Source organism: Rhinolophus sinicus, chromosome 2 (genome assembly GCF_057876585.1).
Source record: "Rhinolophus sinicus isolate RSI-liver-muscle chromosome 2, RSI-T2T, whole genome shotgun sequence".
Classification (NCBI taxonomy): Eukaryota; Metazoa; Chordata; class Mammalia; order Chiroptera; family Rhinolophidae; genus Rhinolophus; species Rhinolophus sinicus.
Genome location: NC_142502.1, coordinates 112,951,011 through 112,961,222, shown reverse-complemented (window position 1 = coordinate 112,961,222; position 10,212 = coordinate 112,951,011). Strand labels below are relative to the sequence as shown.

The 10,212-nt window shown below is 47.6% G+C and overlaps 1 protein-coding gene across 1 annotated transcript; it reads right to left on the bottom strand.

Annotated features, from left to right (window-relative positions):
* Positions 1–213: 213 nt before the first annotated feature.
* On the bottom strand, positions 214–5,206 carry IL36B (interleukin 36 beta). Its single transcript, XM_019716501.3, has 4 exons — positions 5,116–5,206; positions 4,014–4,121; positions 1,451–1,590; positions 214–821 (listed from the first exon to the last, which is right to left on the bottom strand). Exons 1-4 carry the CDS (start codon positions 5,129–5,131, stop codon positions 594–596), a joined length of 492 nt encoding a protein of 163 aa, XP_019572060.1. The 5' UTR covers positions 5,132–5,206; the 3' UTR covers positions 214–593.
* Between the last annotated feature and the right edge of the window lie 5,006 nt (positions 5,207–10,212).

Genomic DNA, 10,212 nt, shown 5'->3' with positions numbered 1-10,212 from the left:
AAGTGATTCTTTGAAATAAGAGTTGATTTGCTTTCACTATTGTTAACAAGCTTAAGCAAAGAATATATTATGGGTAAAATGATTAACGAATGATTTAAAAATCTGTCAGGATTACTGACGTGGAATTTTAATTTCACATTCCTCTGATTCCTCACACTTATCTCTGGGACACATATTACAATATTTATAATGCACATGCTTAGAATTAATAAATAACATTTTTATTGAAAGGGCTGCATGAACAAATGTTTGGCATTCATATCTCTAGGCGGTGGGTTGGCAAGAGGAATAGGACAAAAGGGTACGTACAAGGGAGCAGCACTTGGGATCCTGACGTCACTGGACTTGGCAGGTACGTGGATGGTGGGACAAGACCAGGAAAGAATAAAAAATGACTCTCAAGTTTCACATGGGGACAACATTCAAGGGGGGAGCACATGGCGCACAAGTGCACATCTCGAGGAGGTGGTTAGGGCAGTAAGCACAAGATGGGCGGCGGACGGGCACTAGGGCTGTGTGGTCTCAAGATGACCTACTGTTTTCAGACAGAAGGTTCTCTGGCTGCTTGACACTTTTCCTGGAACCAGCACCCACTACCTGGGCCTGATTAACTCCTCAGGGCTGAAATAGAAATTGGTGTTGTAGGTTTTGCCCCTCTCGTTGGTGAGGATGACAGGCTGTCCCACCGTGGAGGAAGTGGCTATGAACCAGCCAGGGTAGGCCACTGACTGGAAGGTGGAAGTGGAGCCCTCGATGCCTCGTAGAAACAGAAAGGGCTTTTGTGCACTCTTTTCCTCATGCAGGTCTATGATCTTCTTCTCCTAGGAGCAGGAGAGAGGCCTGTTGCAGCAGGTTATTGAAAGGAGGGTGCTAAGCTAACTCAGCCCTCAAGTGACCACTCTCTCCAGGCAAGGGCCAGGCAGAGGGCAGGAGGACGAAGGTGTCAGAACAGCCTCCCTCTGGTTCCCAACAGCTTGCCACCCCCCAGAATCCCATGATACCAGGGGGTTCTGATCCTTCCAGGGGACACTTGATGCCCTGAGAACAGAGGGGTTCACTGCCTCACTGGAGCCCCTGCTGTGCATGTCTGCAGCTCAGGCCGGTGGGCTTGTCCTTTGCAGCTTCTGTCACAGCAGAAGGATGGGCTTCATGATGACAAAAGCTGCTGTCAAGGCAGGGACCCAGATTAAGTCTCCCCTTGTCTCCTCTGCTTACATGGGAGCACCCCATCTTGGAGGAGTTTTGGGGACGAGGATTGCATGCCGTGACATTACAATAAGTGTTAACACCCACTGCAAAGGTGTTGATCTGGGGGTCATCCAAGTCAGGTCTCCTTCCTTACACTGAATAATCTAGGATTGCACAAATGTTACTTTCATTCGGTAGTATACCCAATGAAATAAAACGTCCATGTCCCAGCACTTCTCTCCTTAGCTGCACAACCACTCACCTTAAGCTGCAAAGTTGGATGGCCCTGAATTTCCGCACAGAAGAGGCAGAGGTCAACACCCTTGAGTCCCAGGTATATCAGGCTGCCCTTTTGTTCATCGTGGGACTCTGTGTCTGTGCACGGTACTGAGCAAATAGTGACTGGAACAGAGACAAGAACAGGTGTTCTGCTCCAAGCAACGGGACACCTGCCAGTCCTGCCTGACACATGGCTGCTCCTCCCACCGGGGTGCTGACCAGCCAGGCTCCCCAGTGAGCCATGGAGCACAAACCCTGTGTCATGAGCTGACACCCATTCTCCTTTCCCTCCTAGTGTAGAAGCCAGATGTCACCAGGGCACATTGCTTCCCAAAAATAAAAACAGAATTGCCCACTACACTTACAGCTAATTTTGACCTCATGCTTAAGTTGTAGCCGATGGGCTGTCTGTGGAAGTACTGGGTGGGATTTCTAAGGAGCTCCTTCAAGGGGAGCTGACTCAGCTGGAAGGACCATCCCTGTGCCCATGTCTTCCTGCTGGACACCGGGCTGGGGTTGAGGTGACCTCGGGGTTGCTAAGGCATCAGGGCCGCAGCACACTGCCCTCAGTCCACTCTCAGGCTTCCTTCACATGAGAAAGAACAAAACTTTATCCTGTGGCAGTTCCAGTTACGCAGCTGTCTGTCGCCATCAGCTGAAGTTAATTCCCACTAAGTGAGCCCAGGAACCCAGGCGGGGTGGGCAGCAGGGAACTCATACACCCCGCATTGAGGATGAGGCTCTGTGCAGGCGTGGACGGTCAGCTGAGGACATGGGAGATGCTGTCAGTGCCCCACAGAAAATGAGGAGAAAGAAGTAAGCAGAGAAACAGCAGAGCCACAGTCAATTACAACGCCTTCTTTGGGGGAAGTGATCAGAGCCTGGGACAGTGGGACAGAGACCAAATTTAGGTAGAAAAATCCAGAAAGACCTTTCTGTTCAGGTGAAGTCCACCCAGAGTCTTAAAGCTAAGAGGAAGCTAATAAATGAGGAGATGGGGGCAGGGGACTGGAGCGGGTTAGGGGGAGAGTGTTAGAGGTAAAGGCCGAGGTGGGAAAGAGCATGTTAAGTTCAAGGCTGCAAAGACTGGCGAGCCTGAGACCATCTCCTACCCCCAATTCACCAGCACATGGGAATGACACTCATTAACACAGTAAGGTCACTTGTGATACTCTGCCTGCGGACGACGGAAGGCTGCACAAATGGGGGTGTCAGTGAGGACGTGGTGGCTGTGGTCCAGGTCATCTTAGAAATGAGGCCTACTTTGCACAGACTCATCAGTCTTTGTGATGGCCTGGATGGAGACTGAGGAGAAGGAGGAATCGAGTCTGTGCCTGCATTTCTGGCTCAGGCACAGGGTGACGGTAATGCCAGTCCCTGGGGCAGGGAAGAGTGGGTCCAGCAGCAGTTCTGAGAAGTCAGATCCACAGTCCTACTTGGGACAAAATTAGAGGTGCCTGAGAGGACATGAAAGGGACATGGCTAAAATGTTTGGAGGAGACATCAGGCTGGCAGAGGTCACAGAGGTGGTGCATCAATCCTGGAAACTGGCTCGTAGTCCCTCAGGGGGTTATAGTGTGATTGCAGATGGAGCTCTGAGGGTCCCCAGCACTGAGGCATTTTACAGAGAAAGTGGAGTCAGAAAGGAGGGTGCGGGGGAGGACCAGCGAGCCACAGACAATGTTCTTACAGAGAGAAAATGGGGAGTGTTCAGAACAGAAAGTGTTGTCAACCGTGCTGACTGCCCATGAGGAAGCACATATGAGTACACAGGGCGTGTGTGCTGACCTTGGAAAGCTCAGCTTGAGGGTGTAGCCAAAAACCAGTTCAGAAGCTGAATGGTTTCGTGCAAGCATAAAGAGGGGCAAATGGGAGGCGGAGAATGTGGCCCGCTCCTCTGTGGACCTTGGCTGTGGCTGGTATGCAGAACGGTATTCAGGTCAGTGTGTAGGAACACACAGTGACAATAGGCATCAATCATGGGCATCGAGACAAGCTTTTTAGCATTGAGCTTGGACATGTCACATCAGAGCATGTCTGCCAGTGAGAGAAAGGAACAAGTGGACAGACAAAGGTGGGGTAATGCAGGGACCAGAGAAATGGGATCAAACACTGAAGTCCCAGGAAGGGAGAGGGCTCAGTTGGACTGACTTTCCCCCAGCTCTATTGAGGCATAATTGACATGAGATAGATTGACTTTTGATGGATGAAAGAATATGCTCTTATTACTAGAAGAGAGGACCCCAGGCAAGACAGTGTGTAGGTAGCAAAGGTTGAAATTTAAGAGAGAAGCTCCAAGGACATGGTCAGCTGCTGATTGAATGGACGGTTCCTTTAGTTAATGACAGCTGTCTGTCCCTCACACCTCAATTCTAGGGTTCCCTTTGTGGGAGGGAACTACTATGAGCTTTCTTGTACTTTCTGTGGACACTGAGCTGGTGCCCAAAAGTAGGAGAGGCCACAGCCAAGCCTGTGCAAGCTCAGCCCCAACCCCAGTGGAGCTGGCATCCCTTTCAGAGGCAACACTGGCTTTGATTGTAACTCACCAGGTTTGACATTGCTGCTAAAAGGAACTGAGAATAAAGCGTTTCCCTTCAGGACCCACACCATCTGTAGAGAATCACGAATTCTGTGGGATTCTGGAATTTCCACCTCTGCCAGGTGACAGACAAGCACAAAACATACATGAGGTTATTATAAACTTCAGGACTCTGGCTGCATCCTGGTAATACAGTGGTCACCCCCCCCCAATCCATGGTTTTGCTTCCCACAGCTTCAGTTACCATTGGTCAACTGTGATCCGAAAATATTAAATGGAAAGTTACAGAAATAAAGAAGTCATAAGTTTTAAATTGCACACCATTCTAAGTAGTGTGATGAAATCTTGCACTATCCTGTTCCATCCCTCCTGGGATGTGACTCATCCCTTTACCCAGTGTCTCCACTCCTTGCCCCTTAGTCACTTGGTAGCTGCTCGGGTTATCAGCTGGACTGTAGCAGTATCATAGTGCTTGTGGGCAAGTCACCCTTCATAATGGCCCCAAAGTGCAAAAGCAGTGACACTGGCCATTCGGATATGCCAAAGAGAAGCCATAAAGTGCTTCCTTTCAGTGACAAGGTGACTATGTACAGAAAAAAATATAGTATATATAGGGTTTGGTATTATCTGCAGTCTCGGGCATCCCCCGCGGATAAAGCTTTTGAACTCCTGGGGTAGGTTTACTGCTCTAAGAAGGTCTATAATGGGAACGGCAAGGCTGGTTTCTGGACACAAGTGTCTGAAAGGATTTATACGCATTCATGGTCCTCAGAGATTTTTCAAAACTTGCCTTTTTTTCTAGGGTATCAGTGACCTGTCTTTTCTGGTTGATAGTTTCTGGGTACAAGCAAACCCAACAATATTTAAATTGGTCATCAAAATGTTTGTTTTTTTCCTTTACCCTCTTAATCAAAATAAAGAAACAATTCTAAATGCACATAGTAAGACAAGAGCTAAACACACTGAGATTTTCAAGTGCAGGCTTCATGATCTGAGTAGTTTAGCAAATACATCTGTAGCTGAGCACATGGCAGGGAGCTGTGTGCCCTATTGTCCTTAGTGAGGCAGGATGGAGACATTTCCAAGCTGCTTTGTTACTCATCACTTACTTTGTGGGGTGGCCATGCTGGCTTCAGGGCTCTCTGTAAAGAGGACAAGGTAGATCAAATGGTGGCAAGGAGGTTGTCAGCAGTGGGTCTTGTGAAGAAAAGAGGGAAGAAAAATATGTTATTCGTTGCTCCCCCCACCTCTGGGAATTTTATGCAAAAATTCTTTTGAGGGAGGTGCCAGATGCACACTTGAGACTAAGGATGGGACAGCATGTTCCAAAGTCCAGACAACCCCAAACAGGAGATGCCATTTCCTCCCTGGCTTCTGGTGGTACTGGCTGGGCAAGAGGTGATGACCTTGAAGTGCCCTCTAGCCATCACACCTGGGATTGCAGGAGGCTCTGCAGCACCCTCCCCAGGTACTTCCCCAGCACCCTCCTCTGCATTTAGACAGAGGAAGGGACAATTTGTGTCCATCTCCATTCAGCCTGCCACACAGCTGGTAAGCCACCAGTTACCCTGCCTTCAAGCTTGAGCACCTGAAATAACTGGCAGCAAACCTGCATATACCTTACCTCCCCCATTCCCCACCCAAAAAGGCATTTCTGAGGGTTCTGCCCATGGGCATCCATAGGCCCCATTAGGTATCTCACTGCCAGGGGACATCTGTCTCTGGGCTTCTGCTTACGGCACCAGGATAGTTCCCTGAGGAGACCACAGACCCCCATGTCAAGCACCAGTTGTTGACCTCCTTCCCTGCCTCAGGGCCTTTGGGGCCTGACTCTGTGGTCATCCCTAGTGAGACAGCCTGCAGACCCACACCATGAAGCAACCCCAGCTGCTCTTATGCCCTGTACCTTAGACGCCAGATCCTGGGCCCAGCGGCTCCTCAGGGCTGGACACCATGCAGTCAAAGAAGTGGAAGTTACCTTTGTCTAGAGAGGTTCTGATCCCTGGGCCAGCATTAGGCTCCACCTGCATGTAAGGGCTCTGGAAAGCTGTCCAGGACTTTGGGCCTTTTAATGAGCAAGGAAAGAGGAAGATTGTTTCCTGTTTCTGGGTGTGCCCACATTGTCAAGGAAGCTGTGTAGTACAGATTCCTGTGAGGTGTCAACAAGTGATTGGAGGCAACACAGGTGTGGTCAGTGTCAGGTCCTGGAGAAACCAGGGCAGATCAATTGTGAAGAAATACAGACGAGGTCAGATGCCTCCTTAGGGCGGTCTTCCTTCTGGACTGCCCTGGGACACAAGAGACTCCTGATGAAAGCAAACTTGCACTTTAGGGAAATTGACCTGGGAGCTGGGAGGTCTATGGCTGGAGCTGGGCTTCCTGTTACTCTCTAGTCCTGACTTCCTGTTAAACTTTATGGTTATAACTTCCTGCAGGGTGGGGACTGTGTGTGTGTGTGTGTGTGTGTGTGTGTGTGTGTGTGTGTGTGTGTAAGGAAGCCATTTTGAGAGATCGTTCTTTTTTGTTCTCTTCTGCATGTGGATGGCAGGCCAGAAGGTGTGTGTTCCCACACTGCTGTTGTGGTTTTGTTTTCTTTTCCCAAATAAACCCCCCTTTTCTTTTTTTTTTCTTTTTCTAAACAATTTAAAAGGTTATTTTTGTCCAATTAACATTTTTGTGGGCTTGTCGGAGATCCAGAAAGAACAAACTCTGGCGGCTTCTGAACTGTGAGCAAACCAACTTTGAGGCCTCAGTGATCCATTTGGGCTCAATGCTTTGTTCCCTGGCTTAGAAACCTTGGGTGAGTTCTCTCCTGGAGTTGGGCCAATGTTTTACATCTGACACTCCCCAGGCTTTATTTGGGAATTGTTTTTTTTTTGTTTTGCTGTGTGTGTGTGTGTGTGTGTGTGTGTGTGTGTGTTTGTGTGTGTGAATGCGTTAGAGACCCATTTGTTTGTCTATGTTGTCTGAGTACTTGTGGCATATCAGCTTGAATTCTTCAGAAAAGAAGCTGTCCTTTCAGACAAAGACTGGTCTTTGTCTAACATCCATTTGGGGATAGAGGTTATTTCTATTGAAATTGGTCAGTCTTGGCCAATGTTAGACTGTGCCATCTCATTGAGAAAGTGAAAAGAATGCCACCCAGCTCAGCCTATAGCTTAACTCCTTGAGATTTGGTTATTTTCCTGGAACTGGCTTTTAGCCTTCGACTTAATGCTTGGTGATCAGACTGTTCCAGAGTGAGGCAAGCTGAAGACCTATGGGTTCCTTGAGTTGTGACTTTGGCCCAGTGCCAGCTCAGCCTGTAACTTGACTCCCTAAGAGTTGTTATTTCCCTGGAACTGGCTTTCAGCCTTAGGTCTGGTTCTCAGTGATCAGACTGTTCCAGAGTGAGGTGAGCTGAAGACCTGCAGGTTGCTCGAGTTGTGAGCTGTTTCAGGCCCAGTATTAAAAATGGGATCCCTGCTGTCTAAGCCTTCTGAAACTGTCCCTCCAATGGGACACCAGCCGAGTATATGTTTAAAAGCCACAGGGATTATTCATGCACATATTTAACTAAATGGACAGATCCGACTAAGAGTAACTTAGAAAACCAGTGGCCACTTTGGGGAACTTCTAAGATTATGAAACTTGATTTTCTTAAAACTAAATTGGATAATAACAGCACTGTAATTAATAAAAAGGAATGGAATGCCTATTTTGAGTATTATACTGAGGCTTCCAAACAAGACCATGAATTTGAAATTGCCCATTTATAAAATAAAATCTCAAAGTTAACAAGGGTTGCTAAAAATTCAAAAAGAGACAAAATGGCCCCTGAAACCTTGTGCTCTTCCTCCACAGCATGGCCTTGCCCTCCCCCCACTCCTCCTTTGTCTCAAGCTCCGCCCTCAACACCATCTTGTCTTTCTCTGCTGCCTCCTCCATCTTCAGCTCTGTCCCCAGCGTCCCCAGCGGCACATTGTCTTGAATCTTTTTTTTCTCCTTCCTCAGAACTTATCAGTACTTTCCCATTTAAGATTAACCCCCCTGGAGATCCTAATAAACCCTAACATCTCTTATGTCCCCTGACTAAAGCTGAGTTATGAGCCATTGTAAAGGAATTCCCTAAAGTAACCAAGGACCTATCACCCTGGGTTTTCTGATTCATATCAGCTAATTAATATGTTAGTTGGTGAAGACCAAACTAGAAATTGGATGAAGATTGCCAGAGGAGAGCATCCTTCCAATTATTGGGAGGAAGCCAGGGAACTTGCTTGACAACCACATCAAGCAATTCCTAAGGCCTTCCCAAGGTCTACTGAGCACAGCAAGTCACACTTGCTCACAAAGGCCTAACAAATCTGTTCATGACTACTATAATAGGTTTCAGGTATTTTTTTAAGGAAAATTCTGATCTTCCTCCAGATGTTGACATCACACAGGTATTCTTTAATTCTTTGCTTGTCAAGGGGCTAAATAAAGACCTTTCCCTCCTGATTAGGAGATCCAGGATGGGATGAAGAACTATGGCTACCCTAAACTTGGTAAATTTGGCCAATGAGCTTGCCAGTACCCTAGATGAGCCACCTAAAAGTAAGATTGCCAAGACTTTTGACTTTCAGCCATGGTAGATGAGAGGCCCCAAGGGAAAGCAAAAAAACCTCCAATTTTTTGCCACTTCTGCAAGTAGAAAAGACACTGGAAAAGGGATTTCCATCTGTTCCTTATGCCCACCAATCCTGGACACCAGCTGTTCTTGATCCATGCACTCCCCCCCTTGATGTAAGAGATGACACCCAGAGAAAGTCCTTCCTGACATTGAGGGACAAAAAGACTGAGGACTGGAAAACCTGAGACCTGAAGACCTGACTGTTGATCAATGATGCTTTTGGAGAAAAGATATTGATCGAAAGGGGGGGATGATAGAAGCAAACTGGCATTTTAAGGAAATTGACCAGGGAGCTGGGAGATCTATGGCTGGAGCTGGGCTTCCTGTTACTCTCTAGTCCTGACTTCCTGTTAAACTTTATGGTTCTAACTTTCTGGGACAGGGTGTGTCGGGGGAGCTGTTATATAAGGGAGCCATCTTCAGAGGGAGCTCTCTTTTGCATGTGGACAGCCAGCTGGAAGGTACATGTTCCTACACTGCTATTGTGGTTTTGTTTTGTTTTCCTGAATAAACCCTTTTATTATGAACTATTTAAAAGGTTATTTTTGTCCAAATAACACACCTGAATCACTGATGACAGGGGCCACACCTTGTTCACATCTGATACGGGACCGTTCCCCACACCCTTTACATAACCAACATTGAGAGCTTATTGTGTGTCGATAAAGTTGTAAGAGATGGACTGATTAGTCTTTTCATCCTCATGACAATCCTTTAGGGCCCACCAATCTTTATTTCTTATGTAGGAAAATAGAGGTCCTGAGAGATGACAAATCTTACCCACAGTCACATCCCGAGTTACAGGCCAGCTCTCTCTGTTCTTGAGAGAACTGTTGTGTGTGGTGTGTCCTCGGAGACATGGTTCCCCATGTCCCACTCCAGCTGCGACCCACAGGTGGGTGCTGCAACCTGCAGTGTGTCTAGCACAGGAAGCTCATGGGATGGGACGGACCTTGGAGACCTTGTGGCTTCCTAGTACTGAACTAGGCATCAGACTTTGCCTCAGTGTTGGCTTGAAAAGCAGTCCTTATCCTTGAAGCCCAATAGTGTCAGTGAGTCCTAAATGTTAGAAATTCCTCCTAATTCTATGCCAAAGTCTGCTCAGAGCCCCTACCCAGGATGGGATGATCCCACCTTCCCAACAATGCTACTGGATCCTTCTTAGAAATGACAGCCTTTATGAGAACCTGCTTCACAAATTCTGAGATTCCTTTTAAATCCAAAGAATCAGTGTTATGGCCATGACTCTCCATTTCCATCATCCTGTCCATCACAGAGCAATGGAGATGGTGAAGTGTGTATCGCACAGGCTTCCCTCTTTGTGAGGCTCAGGGAGATGACTGCAGGTGCTTCATTCAAACCAGTGGAACTGGCAGCTTCATGGACATGAGCTGAACCCATAAGGGGTCAGCTTTCTGTCTGTTCTCTTCTTGCTGATGGGATTATCTGCTTCTTCCTGTTGTGAGCCACAAGGTCCTGACACAACACCATGGAGCAACAAGTCTAAAAACAGCAGACCTGGGTGGCAAACGACAGAATCACCACACTTGTCTCT

What these genes read in the sequence shown, in the direction of transcription:
- IL36B (XM_019716501.3), bottom strand. An exon ending in TAGCAGCAATGTCAAACCTG is followed by an intron (nt 1,591 to 4,013) that starts GTGAGTTACAAT and finishes TCTCTGTTCCAG; the next exon opens with TCACTATTTGCTCAGTACCG. An exon ending in ATCCAACTTTGCAGCTTAAG is followed by an intron (nt 822 to 1,450) that starts GTGAGTGGTTGT and finishes TCCTGCTCCTAG; the next exon opens with GAGAAGAAGATCATAGACCT.